Raw genomic sequence first — 16,980 nt, 5'->3', positions numbered from 1 at the left:
GCCTACTTGAACTCTGGCCTCACTGCAGAAGAGTTCTGAAGAAGAGTAGACACAGTGCATAGTTGGGAGGGGAGGGGAGCCAGGGCCCTAGGTGACCTTGTGTGTGCACCCCGATTACCAAAAAAAATGTAATTTAGGTATAGGGAGACACACCTTAGATGTAAGGACATAACACAAAGTGAAAGTGAAGGGATGGAAAAAGATACTTCATGCAAATGGAAACCGAAAGACAGCTGGAGGAGCTATACTTAGATAGAACAAAGACTGTAATAAGAGACATTGGCACTACATAACAATAAAGGGGTCAATCCAATAAGAGGGTATAACATTTGTAAATATTTATGCACCCAACATAGGAGCACTAACATATATAAAGCAAATATTTACAGACCTAAAGGGAGGAATAGACAGCAATACAATAATAGTAGGGGACTTTAATACCTCATTTACATCAATGGATAGGTCATCCAGACAGAAAATCAATAAGGATTTTCCAAGATAAATCATATGTTAGGCCATAAAACAAATTTTAACAAATTTAAGAGGACTGAAGTTATATCAAGCATATTTTTTCTAGCCACGATGGTATGAAACTAGAAATTAATTACATGAAGAAAAGTGGAAGACTCACAAACATGTGGAGATTAAACAAGTTATGAACAACCAGTGGGTCAAAGAAGAAATCAAAAAGAGAAACAACAGCAACAACAAAATACCTTGAGAAAATGGAAATGTAACATACCAAAATTTATGAGATGTAGTAAACACAGTTCTAAGAGGGAAGTTCATAGCAATAAATGCTTACCTCAAGAAACAAGAAAAGTCTCAAACAACCTAACTCAACACCCCAAGGAACTAGAAAAAGAAGAACTAATGAAGCCCAAAGTTGGTAGAAGGAAGGAAGGAACAAAAATTAGAGCAGAAATAAATGAAATAAAGACTGAAAAGAATAGAAAAGATCAGTGAAACTAAGAGCCGGTTCTTAGAAAAGATAAGCAAAACTGACAAACTTTTAGCTGGACTCAGCAAGAAAAAAAGAGAGAGGACTCAAAATCAGAAATAAAAGAGGAGATGTTACAACTGATACCAAAGAAATACAAAGGATCATAAATGACTACTGTGGGGACTTCCCTGGTGGCGTAGTTGTTAAGAATCTGCCTGCCAATGCAGGGGACATGGGTTCGAGCCCTGGTCTGGGAAGATTCCCACATGCCACGGAGCAACTCAGCCCACGAGCCACAGCTACTGAGCCCTCACGCTGCAACTACTGAAGCCTGCACGCCTAGAGCCCATGCCGTGCAACAGGAGAAACCACCGCAATGAGAAGCCTGTGTACTGTAACGAAGAGTAGCCCCCCCCCTTGCCGCAACTAGAGAAAGCCCAGCAACGTGCAGCAACGAAGACCAAACACAGCCAAAATAAATAAATTTATTATTTTTTAAGTTTACTATTCTTGAAAAATCAAAATAAATAAATGACTACTGTGAACAATTATATGCCAAACTAGAAGAAATGGATAAATTGGACAACCAAGAAAAAAATGGATAAATTGCTAGAAACATACAACCTACAAAGACTGTGATGAAACAAAATCTGAATGGACCAATTATTAGCAAGGAGACTGAATCAGCAATAAAAAAGTCCCCCAAAACAAAAGTCCAGGACCAGATGACTTCACTGGTGAATTCTACCAAATATTCTTCTCAAACTCTTCCAAAAAATATGAGGGAAACTCTTTCATATTTTATGAGGCCAGCATTACCCTGATACCAAAACCAGACAAGGATGCAACAAAAAAAGAAAATTGCAGGCCAGTATCCCTGATTACCATAGATGCAAAAATCTTCAAAAAAGTATTAACAAATAGAATTCAACAATACCTTAAAAGGATAACACACCATGATCAAGTAGGATTTATTCCAGGCATGCAGTGATGGTTCAATATTCACAAATCAGTCAATGATACACCACATTAACAAAACAAAGGATAAGAATCATATGATCATTTCAATAGATGCAGAAGAAGCATGTGACAAAATTCATTTAGAATGAAAACACTCAAAGCAGGTATAGAGAGAACGAACATACCTCAACATAGTAAAGGCCACATATGACAAGTTCATAACTAACATCACACTCAATGGTGAAAAGCTAAAAGCTTTTCCTCTAAGACCAGGAACAAGACAAGGTTGCACACTCTCACCAATTTTATTCAACATAGTATTGGAAGTCTTAGCCAGAGCAATCAGGGAAAAAAAACGACGAAATAAAAGACATCCAAATTAGAAAGGGAGAAGTAAAACTGTCACTATTTGCAGATGACATGATATATGTAGAAAACCCTAAGACTCCATTAAAAACTCTTAGTACTAATAAACAACTTTAGTAAAGTTGGAGGATACAAAATCAACACAAACATCTGCTGCATTCCTTTATGCTTATAATGAACTATCAGAGTGAGAAACTATCAGAAGACAATCCCATTAACAATTGAATCAAAAAGAATAAAACACCTAGGAATAAATTTAACCAAGGAGGTGAAAGACCTGTATATTGAAAACTATGAGACATTAATGAAAGAGATTGAAGAAGACTCAAAAAATAGAAAGATATTCTGTGCTCATGGATTGTAAAAATTAATTTTGTTAAAATATCCAAAGCAATACTATATTTTGCTGTATACTATCCAAAGCAATATACAGATTCAATGCAATCCCTATCAAAATTGAATGGTATTTTTCACAGAAATTTCACAGAAATAGTACAAACAATCCTAAAATTTGTATGGAACCACAAAAGACCCCAAATGGCCAAAGCAATCTTGAGAAAAAAAGAACAAAGCTTGAGGCATCACACACCCCAATTTCAAACTATGTTACAAAGCTACAGTAATTAAAACAGTATGGTACTGGCATTAAAACAGGTGCATAGATCAATGGAACAGAGTAGAGAACCCAGAAATAAACTCATGCATATATGGTCAGTTAATTTACAACAAAGGAGCCAAGAATATGTAATGGGGACAGAACAGTCTTCAGTAAATACTGTCTGGGAAAATTGGACAGCCACATGCAAAGGAATGAAACTGGACCACTATCTTACACAATACACAAAAACTGATGACCAACTTAAGTGTAATACCTGAAAACATAAAGCTCCTAGAAGAAAACATAGACAGTAAACTACTAGTATAGGTCTTGGCGATGAGTTTTTGAATCTGCACCAGAAGCAAAAGCAACAAATGCAAAAATAAACAAGTGGGACTACATCAAACTAAAGGCTCCTGCACAGCAAAATAAACAATAAACAAAATGAAAAGGCAGCCTATAGAATAAGAGAAAATAACTGCAAATCATATATTTGATAAGGGGTTAATATCCAAAATATATGAAGAACTCATATAACTCAATATCAAAAACAAACAATCCAATTAAAAAATGGACAGAAGATCTGAATAGACATTTCTCCAAGGAAGACATACAGATGGCCAACAGGTACATGAAAAGATGCTGAACATCATTCATTCAGGGAAATACAAATAAAAACCACAATGACACAGCACCTCATACCTGTTAGAATGGCTATTATCAAAAAGACAAAAAAATAACAAGTGTTGGCAAGGATGTGGAGAAAAGGGAAGACTTGTGCACTGTTAGTGGGAATGTAAATTGGCTCAGCCACTATGGAAAACAGTATGAAGTTTCCTCAAAAAAATTAAAAATAGAACTATCATATGATCCAGTTATTCCATTAGAATCTGGGTATTATGAGAAGAAAATGAAAACACTAAAGATAACTGCACCTTGATGTTCATTGCAGCATCATTTACGATAGCCAAGATATGGAAACAAGCGACCATCAATGGATGACCAGATAAAGAAATTGTGGCATAAATACACAATGGAATATTATTCAGCCATAAAAAATAATAAAATCTTGCCACTTGCAACAAAATGGATGGACTTGGAGGGCATTATGCTAAGTGAAATAAGTCAGACAGAGAAAGACAAGTACTGTATTATCTCTCTTATATGTGGAGTCTAAAAGACAAAGAAAGAACAAAAAACAACCAAGCTCTTGGATACATTAAACAGATTGGTGGTGGCAATAAGTGGAGGGTGGGTGGGGGTGGAAGAAATGGGTGAATTGTTATTTACTTATTTCTTTATTTTAGTTTATATAAATTGAATAAACCTTTTTTTTTAACTGGCAAATATAAACAGGAGAGTATAATTGATCTCTCATTCCAGATTCAGTTGAAAATAGCCATCCTGGGGCCATTGCTAAGGCACAGAAAGGGCACAGAAATTTAGACGTCTACCCAGTTTTCACTCCCTGAGACATAGTGGGGGTCTTGGCTAATAGAGCTGTGAATATTCAGTGAAGGACAATAGTTTATCACACACACAAAGAATTATAATTTAGCTATAGGGAGGGGCGCCTCTGCTTATTCACTGAGAGCCTGCCCAGTTAGGAGGTTGTACCAGAAAGCGATTATTCACCACCCACCCCAGCACTGCTGCTAGCCCATGGCCTCCAAGTCTTTGCTGGTGGGTCTGTCCCCAGATGCAAAGATACCATGATGCAAACAGGAGCTGCAAATCTCATAAAAGATGCAGCTTGTCTCGAAGGCCATGGGTAGCATGGAGAGCTTCTCTTCCTGTGTGGGAAGCAGCATATGAGGCTGGACAAAGCTGGTCACTTAGAGATAAGAGGAAATGGGTTTCTCCCAGTCTTGGCTCAGTCATATGGGTGACCATGCTGGTCAAGCCACTTGGCCCAGCACACACTACAGGTAGAGAAGGAACCTGGGAACCCCGGGAGTTGAATCAAAGCAGAACAGCCCCAGGAATGGTCCAGCCAACAGAAGGCAGCCCAGACTGAACGCTGAGGTCACCTCCCTGTTACCTGATGGGCTAACCACCCGGGAGCCACACGTGACAATGATGAGCGGGGGCTCTATGACAGATGCCTGCCAGGTCTCCACGTAAGCATGGTGGCTGCTTAGAAAAGGAAGAAGAACATGGACCTTGGAGTCACCTGAACCTGGGTCTGAATCCTCTCCTGGCTGCGTGGCCTCAGGCAGGCCATTTAATCACTCTGAGCCCCAGTTGCCTGTCTAAAAACGTGGGGGCTGGTCTTTCCCCGCAGGGTTTGCAGGACCACGCCTCTCGTGTTCAGAGTCAACATCTGCTCAGGTACACCAGAAGCTGGCCTCCCCTGACTTCCGCTGTGAACCAGTCCATCCTTCATTCACTTCCCAGGAAGTGAGCCTCTGAGCCAGCCAGACCCAGCTGGACCTGCAGTCTACCTCCCAAGGTCAGGAACTGCCCAGGTTGGGTCATTCCTGTGTCTGAGGACATACATCCAGGCCCCAGCTGGGGCTGGGTCCGCTGCCCAGGTGACCACCTAGAGGTTGGTCTCTCCCCCCGGCAGCTTCCCTTCATTTCTATAAATGCCTTTTCCTCCACTGCTTCCTGAATGGGTCATCAGGTAGGATCTTCAACCTTTTTGTACCCTAATCAGATTAATTCCTCCAAATCTGGAAAGTATTCACAATTTTGGGTCACTAATTCCAGCAACTAATAGATATTAAGAACACAGATATCTCTAAGTTTATGTCTATACCTGTATCTGTATCTATATGCTTATTTTTGAGTTGATAAATTTTTGTGACCTTGTGTGATTTTTTTTTGCAATTGAAGTATAGTTAATTTACAGTGTCATGTTAGTTTCAGGTGCATCTATATGCTTTTAAGTGACAACCCTGCAGAGGAAAAATTCTATAAAGGAAAGGACATTATTTGGTCAACTGACAAAACTGGAATATGAATGGTAAACCAGACAAAAGTATTGCATCCGTGTTCAATTTACTGGAGTTGGTAACTAAGTCATGGCTATAGAAACCCTCTTCTTAGAAAATACTCCCTAAAGTATTTAGGGATAAATGAGGTAAGCAACTTTCCCTCAAATGGTTCAGAAAGAAACTATGCACATTAAGTTTATATACATTATTACAGATAATCATACAGTCATTTATACACACAGGCAATGTTATACACACACACGGGAGACAGAGAGGGGGAGAGAAAGCAAAGGAATGATAAAATGGGGTAAAATATTAATAATATGAGAATCTGGCAAAAGGGCATTAAGTGTTCTTCAGGCTCTTTTCATTTCTGCAACTTTTCTATACATTTGAAATGATTTCAAAATAAAGGATAATATAAAAAAAAAGACAGCCCCCAAACCTCAACTTAGGCTTTGAAAACCTACGTTATTTGTTTTGGGATTTTCCATTTTAAGTCCTACCTTTTCAGGTTCGTGTGGAGGCAGGGACAGCTAAGGCAGAGACACCACAGTATGTGAACACGTCTCTAACTGATTCTCCTTCAACTTGGAAACACGTGAGGTCACACGGAATTCCATGCCAATGGCGGGGAGATAGATGCGTGTGCACATAGACCCCCAGTGCATATATGCGTCTGTCTCTCCATTTCTCTATGGACTGATTTAAACTTTGGGATGCAGCCCCAATGCCCACAAGGGTCAAGCTAGTATGTGAGTGAGTGAAACAGGCCAGGCATAAGAAGAGTCAACTACTAGAAATACAATAAAACTTTCTTGATTTTTACTGGGCTATGGGGAAACATAAAATGTCATACAAACAAGTATGATAACTGCAGATGACATTTCTGAGTCAAAGTGGGAAAAAACAGAAAACCAGATATATTTAATAACTCATTTTCTCATCTTGCAACCCCTCGGGCCTAGAGGATTCTAGGCTTCCAGCCCACGGGATCCTGCGGGAGTGAGTGTGTTTCATCACGTCGCGATGTGGAGTACAGAATCCCACTGGGAGTCCTTCAACTGGGAGCAGTACTCAGTTTTACTCAGTTTCATAATGGAAAAGAGCTGTTCACAAATGTAGGTACTCCCGAACATGGAGAGAATCTTGGCACAGTGGGTTTTGTACTTGGGATAGCTGCTCCAGAGGTACTTATAGAATTCTGGTATTCCCACCTTGTCGTATTTGGTTTTCAGGACCGTGTTGCACTGCAGATCAATTACCTCCATCTGCAGCGCTTCCTGGACGCTCTCGATCTTCATGGAGAAAGGGGAGCTGAACAGGGTCAGTTCACTTTCGTAGACTTTGAAATCAGACAGCCTTTTCTGGAATTCCGTCTTTAGCTCCACGATTTTGGGAATGTAGTTCAGCCCATCGCTTTCGTTTCTGGAAACCGATTTCAGGGTGGGAAAGTGGGCCAGGTTATTTCTGGCCAAATGAGTCTCCCAGAGGCACAGTTTAGCCAAGAACGCCCGAATCAAGTCATACATCTGTGTCACGATTTGGGAATGCCCTTGGAGAGAGATATTCAACGTGTTCAGATGCATAGTCATGTCCACCAGGAAGGCCAAGTCTTTGATCCAATCTTGAGAGCTCAGCTGAGGCAGGGGCTTGCCTCTGGAAGACATGAAGGAGTCAATTTCTTCCAACGAGTCAAAGAACCTCTTCAGCACCAGCCCGCGGCTGAGCCACTTAATCTCCGTGTAGTACAGAAGGCTGCCGTATTGGCTGTCCAGCTCATAGAGCAAAGTCGTGAACTCGCTGTGGTTCAGTCCGCGGGAGCAGATCCAGTTCACGGCATTAACTACCACGCTCATGATGTGGTCCATCTTTAACTTTTGAGCACAGAGTGATTCCGGGTGAATAATGCAACAAACGGACTTCAGATCTGAGCCCTTGCAAGCCATCGCCACCTTGGACTTGAGTTTTGTGACCAGCCCGTCGTTGGCATCTACCATTGCAGGAGTGCCAGTTGAGGCCACACTTACTAATTTCGACCAGTCGATATTAAACTTTTTAAGACTTTTCTCAACACGCAAAAAGATCTCATTTCCAGATTTTGTCCCCGTCATGGGCACCGTATCCAAAAGTTCTTCCGATACATCAAAATTCTCATCAACGCCGCGGATGAATATGGCCAACTGGGTGGTGTTATTTATATCTGTGATCTCATCGATGGCAATAGAATAGGCCACAAATGATCTGATTTTTTCACGTAATTTCTCCCATAAGTTCCCAGCCACGTCTTCTATGGGCTGGACGGCAGGGTTTTCCTTTGGACTCACATTTGCAAACACTCGTTTTTGCTCGCGACACACGATGTCTGATGACCCTAAGAGATACTTTCTGAGCCCTTTCTTCAGCTCCTGGAGCTTCTCGTCGCGCATCTTCTCTGTGTACTGGTCATAGTGCTTGCTGTGGTTGGTTTGATAATGGCGTCTCAGGTTGTATTCTTTGGACACAGACATGCTCTGTTTGCATATTAAACACGTAGGGATATTCTGCACCTCCACGAAGAAATATGCTCTCTCCCACTTTTCTTGAAATACACGGCCCTCTTGGTCTATCTTTCTTTTTCCCACTTTTGATAGAAACATGGAGACAAGAAACAGTTCAGTTTTCTCTTAAATCGACTGTTAGTCTAACACCAGCAAGAGCATGATGACAAATGCAAGGGATAAGGTGGCGGGGTGGGGCGTGGTTAACTGGAGAGCACCCCAGCCCTGCAGAGGTGTGGGGTGAGGATGGGGGACACTCGGGGCAAGCGAACTACTGCCAGAGGGAGCATGGCCCTGGCCTGCCCAGATCTTCAGATTGCTAAAGAAAACCTGGAAATGGACTTTTATGAAAAAGTCCCCGGTTTTTCAATGTTGGCCACTAATTCCCTTTTTTAAAAGGTAGATGAGGCAAGGGGCTTCCCTGGTGGCTCAATGGTTAAGAATCCACCTGCCAATGCAGGGAACACGGGTTCGAGTCCTGGTCCAGGAAGATCGCACATGCCATGGAGCAACTAAGCCCGTGCGCCACAACTACTGAGCCCGCGTGCCACAACTACTGAAGCCTGCGCACCTAGAGCCCGTGCTCCGCAACAAGAGAAGCCACCACACCGCAACAAAGAGTAGCCCCCGCTTGCTGCAACTAGAGAAAGCCCGTGCGCAGTAACACAGACCCGATGCAGCCATAAATAAATAAATGAATGAATGAATAAATAAATAAATAGATAAAATTAAAAGGTAGATAAGCCAAAAGAAAGACAACTTTGGTGAGGTTCAGCAAGTGGCTATGCTTGCCCATCTGGTTTAAATGAGAATGATTTGAAAGTGTATCTGCATTTTAACATATATTTTTTCATTTGATTTTCAAGAGAAGTTTGAAATAACAGAGAAGGGAATGAGCACAGAAGACGTATGATTTCACTGCTGTGAGTCCCAGAAGACACCGGTGATAGCCACAGACCCTCACAGAACTTACTTGTTTTCAATGTAAAGAAATGGGCCACGATGCAGGTGAGCTTTACTTTGAAAGAACATAGGTATAAAAATTCACTTTAAGAAAATGTAGGCAGAGACAAGCAGTCAATTTAGTGGCTGCCTGGGGCTGGGGGTGGGAATGGGAAATGACCAGAAATGGGTAGGAGGAATCTTTCAGGTGGGGGGATGGAAATGTTCTAATATTAGATTGTGGTGATAGTTGCACAACTCCGGAAATATACTAAAAATCACTGAATTGTGTACAGTTTGCACAGGTGAGTTTTACGGTATGTAAATTTATGCCACAATAAAGCTATTAAAAACGTAAAAAGCTATTTAACAACCAGAGGAGTTTAGGAATAATAACTGTGGATTTTAAAAGAACACTTTAGTTTCCAAATTTAAATGAGGAGGTTCCCTAGATGACTCTTGGGAACACTGTTACATGTTATGCTTTTTTTTCTTTCTATAGGTACTTTACTTTTTTAGAATTTTATTGAAATATACTTATTTACAATGTTGTGTTAGTTTCAGGTGTACAGCTAAGTGATTCAGTTATATATACATATGCATATATATATAAATAAATATATATATATATTCTTTTTTAGATTCTTTTCCATTATAGGTTATTGCAAGATGAGTATAGTTCCCTGTGCTATACAGGAGGTCCTTGTTGGTGACGCCTTCTGCTTTAATATCCAATAGGATTTTGACTTGCTTGCAAGGACTTTAGGGGAGACATTAAAAATATTTAACAAGTAGAGTGGCTGGGACGTTGCCCAATCAGAACAGAAGTCAACTGGAGTGGGTTCTGGGAGCCCTGCTGTGCCAGGCCCTGTTGGTTCTGAACTGTGGGGAGGTCAGGGGTGGCCAGGCAGGTACTGTTTACCAAATAAGGTAGAGTAGTAGTTCAGTATTATGATACGAGCCGCCCCCATAAAGGACTCTTGAATAAGAATGTGGTATGTTATCACACACAGCAAGCGCCATCGGATTGTTATATGAGAAAAAAATGCCTGGAACTCGAGCCACAGAATTAGAGGGCTTTAAAAGAAGCAGGGAAAACAAAATGCACATAAAGAGCGGCATGCTCTGCTCTTCCTGGTGGTGAGTTTCCACTGAGACAGCGCACGTGGCACAGCAGGGGCTAGGACCATCTTCTCTCCCCCAGGATACTCACCATTGCTGAGTTCAAGGCCGGGAAGTGGTCTGAAGAGAAAGAGACATTGGTGAGTGCAACAGAGGTCACTCTTCCTCTCTTGTCCATTTAGTTCTATTTGACAAACTTTTGTGAGTGTCAGTGCGAGGCTAAACTAAAACAGGCTGCCCACGATCACCAAGAAAAGGGAGCGAGGACACACAGCTCCCAGAAGCAGAATACGATGAACTGAGTGTGACGGGCAGCAGGACATAGCACTTGACTGCAGGGACCCACAGCCCACGTCCTGGGGTTAGAATCCCTGTGCCCCCCAGCTTCTCCGCCTCGAGCAAGTTACGATCAGCAGCTCATTCTCCTGACCAGGCAGGGGACTCTCACGTACCTGATGACTGTGAATTTGATAAATTCTGCGGCATCCAAGATCCTTCTCATGGAGCTGATTTCCAGGTAGCCAGGGGCTTTGAATACCACCCCCGGGGGCATGCCATCGATGACCACACAGCCAGGGTTGAAGGTGATCTTCCTGTAGGGAACTTTAACAGGGAAATCCACTCCAATTGCTTCACCTGTGATGATACAAAGAGTGTAAAACCAGTTGTGTGTCACTTGCTTTTCCCAAACCGTGCTTTATCTTTAATGTCAAGATTTTAAAATTAATCGCATCAAGTAACAACATTGGTGATCAGCCATTACTTTATTTTCCAGCCATGCTAGGGTGTATGAATAATTTTATTGATTTTGAGATTGGTAACAGGTAGTGTAGCAGACTGTTTCTCTCCCCGTGAAATAGGCATTTTCATAGTATCTACCTGAAAAGGGTTTCGTGAGGATTAAATGATGAATCACAAGTCAGACACTAAAAACAATACTCAGCTATGGTAAAAAGTCAGTAAGTGAAAGAGAGCTATTATAATTATTTAAAAAATATTTTAAATTTATTTTTAATTGAGATATAATTGACATAACATTGTATTAGTTTTAGGTGTACAACATAATGATTTGATAAAGATAGCTATTTAAACTTTTTTTTATTGAAGTATAGTTGATTTACAATGTCGTGTTAATTTCTGCTGTACAGCAAAGTGATTCAGTTATACATATATATACATTCTTTTTTTATTTATTTTATTATTTATTTTTATTTTTTTTGTGGTACGCGGGCCTCTCACTGTTGTGGCCTCTCCTGTTGCAGAGCACAGGCTCCGGACGCGCAGGCTCAGTGGCCATGGCTCACAGGCCTAGCTGCTCCGCGGCATATGGGATCTTCCCGGACCGGGGCATGAACCCGTGTCTCCTGCATTGGCAAGCGGACTCTCAACCAGTGCACCACCAGGGAAGCCCTACATTCTTTTTTAAATATTCTTTTCCATTATGGTTTATCATAGGATATTGAATATAATTCTCTATGCTATACAGTAGGACGTTGTTTATCCATTCTATATATAAAAGCTTACATCTGCTAACTCCAAACTCCCAGTCCATCACTCCCCCAACCCCCTCCCCCTTGGCAACCAGCAGTCTGTTCTCTCTGTCCGTAATTCTGTTTCTGTTTCGTAGATAGGTTCATTTGTGTCATATTTTAGATTCCACATAAGTGATATCATATAGTATTTGCCTTTCTCTTTCTGACTTACTTCACTTAGTATGATAATCTCTAGCATCCATATTGCTGCAAATGGCATTATTTCATTCTTTTTTTATGGCTGAGTAGTATTCCATTATATATATATATATATATATATATATATGCCACATCTTCTTTATCCATTCATCTGTCGATGGACATTTAGGTTGTTTCCATGTCTTGGCTATTGTGAATAGCGCTGCTATGAACATAGGGGTGCATGTATCTTTTTGAATTATAGTTTTGTCTGGATATTTGCCCAGGAGTGGGATTGCACGATCATATGGTAGTCCTATTTTTAGTTTTCTAAGGAACCCCCATACTGTCCTCCATAGTGGCTGCACCAACTTATATTCCCGCCAACACTGTAGGAAGGTTCCCTTTTCTCCACACCTTCTCCAGCATTTATTATTTGTAGACTTTTTAATGATGGCCATTCTGACTGGTGTGAGGTGGTAACTCACGGTGGTTTTGATTTGCATTTCTCTAATAATTAGCAATGTTGAGCATCTTTTCATGTGCCTATTGGCCAAAAGATAGCTATTATTATTATGAAATTAGTGTTTCCATGTAAAAGTTCTTCTTCAGTAAAAATACACACTAATTTTGATCACATCTCCTTCACAGAAAGATCAATTTCTTAGATAAAGTAATCAATTAGAAGGAAATATTTCAAATGTATAAAATTTGGTTATGTAACAATATAAAAACGTACCAAATTTTCGGCTAAAGAGGTCATTGACTTGTTCTCTTAGTTGTTTTATTTTTTCAATGCTTGATAATCTTTCCTTCTCATTATCTAAAAAAATTAAAAAAACAAGCAAACCAGGTTTATTCATGTATTTGCTCCCCTGAAAATCTGTTGGAGGAAACACCTGTTAGCACATGTGAAAGCACTTTACCTGGCTTATCATTCAGTTTAGTTTTAGCAATAATTAAGCATTTTGGAAATTTGTAAATTTAAGGCATTATAGATGACAGAGAATTTTCCAAATTATGACTATGTAAATATAAGACATACTACTTTAGAGAACATTTTCAATATCATGCAAGATAAGGATGTCCACTTTCACCCCTACTCTTCAACATTATAATAGAGGTCCTAGCCAGTGCAATACAGCAAGTAAAATGAATAAGAAGTATGTACTAGGATTAGGGGGGAAAATTTTTTAATACTTGAAATTTTTATTCTATTTAATTTTGAATAACGAAAAGTGATTATGTGGTTCAAAATTCAGGTGATATAAAACAGTACATCATGAAATGTCTCCCTTCCATCCCTATCTTAGCTCTCAAGTTTCCTTCTTTGGAGGAATCTATGCTATTAGATTCTTTTGTATCTCTCCAGATATGTTTTATGTACACCTATTCAGAAAAGAAGATTAATTGATGGGCAGCAAATACATTTCACCTCTGTGGCCAGTTCCAATCCAATGGTAGCCAGTGCTTGGAGTTGGCTGCCCTAAGGGGTATTTTCCAGGTAATGCACCAGGGCAGGGCTGTGAGAAGCAATATATCTGATAAACAATGTACAATATAGCAAGATATTCAGTGTGCTGCAATTGGAAGCATATTTTATATTCCTGAATTGTCTTTCCTTAGTTGACAGGGTGAACTTAGCAAAAAAATAGCTCCAAGAGACTAACCCATGTCACAAAGTGGTTAAAATATAACAAAATGAAAAACATAATCTAAATTATATATAAAGTCAGATAGAATTCCATACCTGGAATCGTCACCTGAACGATGTTAAGATCTTCAACACCTGCTGCAGAATTTGTAATATTGGATGAATTGGTGTTTCCTTAAACAGAAATTGAAATTTAGAACTTATAGAACATTAGGCTACTTCTCCTCTAAAACTATCAAATTGCCACTTTGATCAGAAGGCCAGACTAGGGAATTCCCTGGCGGTCCAGTGACTAGGACTTGGCGCTTTCACTGCCAGGGCCTGGGTTCAATCCCTGGTTGGGGAATTAAGATTGTGCATGCCAGGAGGCATGGCCAAAAAAAAAGAAGGCCAGGCTAAATTTTTAAAACTCCAGAGAACATTTAGCTGGCTTGGCAATAATTGATGTTTGAGTCTCTGTAGTTTAATGTCGATGTCAAAGGAGAAAGGGCGCCATGGCTTTTATTTAGTTCATAGCCCCTGATACTTCAGTCTAATTTGATTTAAAAAGAAGGGTGTTTAAAAATATATTTCCTGGGACTTCCCTGGCCATCCAGTGGTTAAGACTTTAAGCTCCCAGTGCAGGGGGCATGGGTTGGATCCCTAGTCAGGGAACTAAGATCCTGCATGCCACTCAGCCAAAAAAAAAAGAAAAAAATGTTTCCTTTGTTGTTATTCTCAGCTTAAAGGTGGGGGGTAGGAAAGAAGACATACGAATGTGTCCAAGAGGACACTTAGGAAGCAGATGTCCTATGAGAAATGAGGTAACAGACAGTCAGGGAAAGGCTCAGATGGGGTTAAATAGAAATGAGGTAACAGACAGTCAGGGAAAGGCTCAGATGGGGTTAAATAGTAAAAGCACAGTTGACGTTATCATGATTTCTGGTCAAATATACACACGATGCTCCCTTAAATGGGGAATGTAAATGAGCCTGTCTAGTCCTTTCCGAGGGACTCGAAGTTCAAGCCCTGTGTTCTGTGAAAGATCAACCATTTGGGTGTTTGAGATTCTGCATCTGAAGAGCAAGACCTCAAAGGGACACAAGGAGACACACAATCGTTCTTCCTCTCTCCCCCCTTCATTCTCCCTGCCTTCATTCTTCCCTCCCTGCCCCCTTCACTTCCCCCTCCCCCTTCGTCCTCCCCCTCTCCCCTCTCCCTTTCAGTTTCCCCCTCCCCACTTCATTCCCCTCCTTCTGGCTTCATTCTTTCCTCATTGGACCAAGCACAGTTTGACCCTACTCTGGCCAGGGCTAATTTGCACAGCCTAATTCTGTTGTCAGACAAGCCTAGAGCACTGGGTACCTGATGGGAATATGGGCTGCTCTGGTCATAGGTACACACACATTGAGTTCAATCTTTTCCCTTTCAGAAAAAATGAAAACCGTACTTAGCCGTGTGAATGTGGCGAGGTTTTTGGCAACCAACCTTCAATTTTCACCTCAGCTTCAGGGTCCTCACTCATTTCTGAAGGGGCAAGCTGAGTAGAATCTTGAAAAAAAAAATTTCTAAAATGACATTCATTGTTTATGTATTCTCATGTTCCAACATTTTACTGCTCCTATACCCAAAAAGTCGTTTATCCTGGCATTTTAAGTACATTTTATATTTACTAAACATAGAGGTATAAACATAAAGGTAATTTTAAAAAGGATAATAGGGTAATAAAGGATAATCTTATAAGGGATAAGAGGAGATAAGAAACTTTCAGATATTATCAAGTAATATGAAGTTACTCGCAGTAATGGACACAGAATATCCTTCTATTTGAGCTAATGGAATACGTGTGGTCCTAGTGTTTTGTGGTTGTCATCGGGAATTACTAGGATTCAAAAAAAGCCATTTGCTCCTTTCTTATCCTGCCAGCAGCCCCCAGGTGATTCGTGGTCTATTATTACATGGACGCATGTAATGTACACGACATATACATGCTCAGTGAAATACGCCAATCACAAAAAAGCAAATATCATATGATTTCACTTATATGAGGCACCTAAAGTACCTAATTGAGTTTTCTGGTGGATAAGAATTATGACATATACATTAAGCTCTACATATAGACAAAAGCCTGGCTAGCTTACCTCGCCTAACTCTAGCTCATTTTAGAAAGATTTGTCAAATCTTACATTAATTGTTAGCAAAAGACTAGAATGCAAACTGTTTTGATATTGTACCATCGTTACGTAGGATGTAACCTTTGGGGAAAAACAGGTGAAGGTACATTGGACTGCTCTGTACTATTCTTGCAGCTTCTTGTGAATCTATAATTATTATTATTATTTTTTTTTTTGGCGGTACACGGGCCTCTCACTGTTGTGGCCTCTCCCGTTGCGGAGCACAGGCTCTGGACGCGCAGGCTCAGTGGCCATGGCTCACGGGCCCAGCCGCTCTGCGGCATGTGGGATCTTCCTGGACCGGGGCGCGAACCCGTGTCCCCTGCATCGGCAGGCGGACCCTCAACCACTGCGCCACCAGGGAAGCCCCTATAATTATTTTAAAATAAAAAGGTTTTAGGGAGTTCCCTGGTGGCCTCGTGGTTAGAATTCTGGGCTCTCACTGCCGTGGCCTAGGGTATAATCTCTGGTTGGGGAACTGAGATCCCACAGGCTGTGCAGTGTGGCCCCATCCTGCCCCAGATAAATAAATAATAAAAAAAATAAAAGGACTGACATAAAATAAAAAGATTTTAAAAATCAAACAAATTCAGCTCTATTGTAAATGGGCTTCCCACAATATCGTGATAATAAAAAAATCTGTTTAGATATGAACTATTTCGAGGGCCAACATCCCATGAAAACTTTCTGATTCTAATTCAGCACCCGTTCTACAACTGACCCCTACACAGGTCTTCTTCTTTCCAAATATTGTACTATCCATCCATTTAAAAAATGACCAAACAATACCTTAACAGGCTTGTACAAAGGAGAGTAAAATGACATAAGGGAGGAACAGATTTAAACTCAATTCAAAATAATTGTCCTCCTTTACATCCAGAGAAGGTCAGAGATTGAGTTAAAGAAAAGAAACAAAAAATTAATGGAAGAATCCTGACACACGCTACAACATGATGGACCCTGAGAACATTATGCTCAGTGAAATAACCTAGTCACAAAAAGACAAATACCGTATGATCCACTTATAGGAGATACCAAAGCAGTCAAATTCATAGGGACAGAAAGTAGAACAGGGGTTGCCAGAAGGGAAGAT

General features: G+C 40.6%; 1 protein-coding gene and 1 long non-coding RNA gene across 10 annotated transcripts in view; one reads left to right on the top strand and one right to left on the bottom strand.

The window, feature by feature from the left end:
- Window positions 1–6,609: 6,609 nt before the first annotated feature.
- LOC101276428 (general transcription factor II-I repeat domain-containing protein 2) overlaps window positions 6,610–16,980 on the bottom strand; it is a 54,285-nt gene continuing 43,914 nt past the window's right edge. For 2 of the 3 annotated variants that reach the window (XM_004268768.4, XM_049699175.1), the window contains 6 exons: window positions 15,202–15,264; window positions 13,831–13,908; window positions 12,820–12,903; window positions 10,863–11,046; window positions 10,502–10,530; window positions 6,610–8,429 (listed from right to left, as the gene is read on the bottom strand). In XM_004268768.4, the coding sequence (XP_004268816.1) occupies window positions 6,826–8,429; window positions 10,502–10,530; window positions 10,863–11,046; window positions 12,820–12,903; window positions 13,831–13,908; window positions 15,202–15,264 (2,042 nt within the window). In that variant the 3' untranslated portion in view covers window positions 6,610–6,825. The remainder of the gene's footprint in view (window positions 8,430–10,501; window positions 10,531–10,862; window positions 11,047–12,819; window positions 12,904–13,830; window positions 13,909–15,201; window positions 15,265–16,980) is intronic. The other variant, XM_033426303.2, reaches the window with a different exon arrangement.
- Window positions 6,814–16,980, top strand: part of LOC105747960 (uncharacterized) — a 49,349-nt gene continuing 39,182 nt past the window's right edge. For 4 of the 7 annotated variants that reach the window (XR_004482745.2, XR_004482744.2, XR_007472115.1 and 1 more), the window contains exons 1-4: window positions 6,814–6,927; window positions 7,045–7,132; window positions 9,213–9,354; window positions 10,302–10,550. This is a non-coding gene — a long non-coding RNA (uncharacterized LOC105747960). The remainder of the gene's footprint in view (window positions 6,928–7,044; window positions 7,133–9,212; window positions 9,355–10,301; window positions 10,551–16,980) is intronic. The other 3 variants (XR_004482746.2, XR_004482747.2, XR_007472114.1) reach the window with 3 other exon arrangements.

Source organism: Orcinus orca, chromosome 16 (genome assembly GCF_937001465.1).
Source record: "Orcinus orca chromosome 16, mOrcOrc1.1, whole genome shotgun sequence".
NCBI classification, from domain to species: domain Eukaryota; kingdom Metazoa; phylum Chordata; class Mammalia; order Artiodactyla; family Delphinidae; genus Orcinus; species Orcinus orca.
The sequence above is the reverse complement of the archived record's forward strand: the minus strand, read 5'-3'. Positions and strand labels throughout refer to the sequence as shown.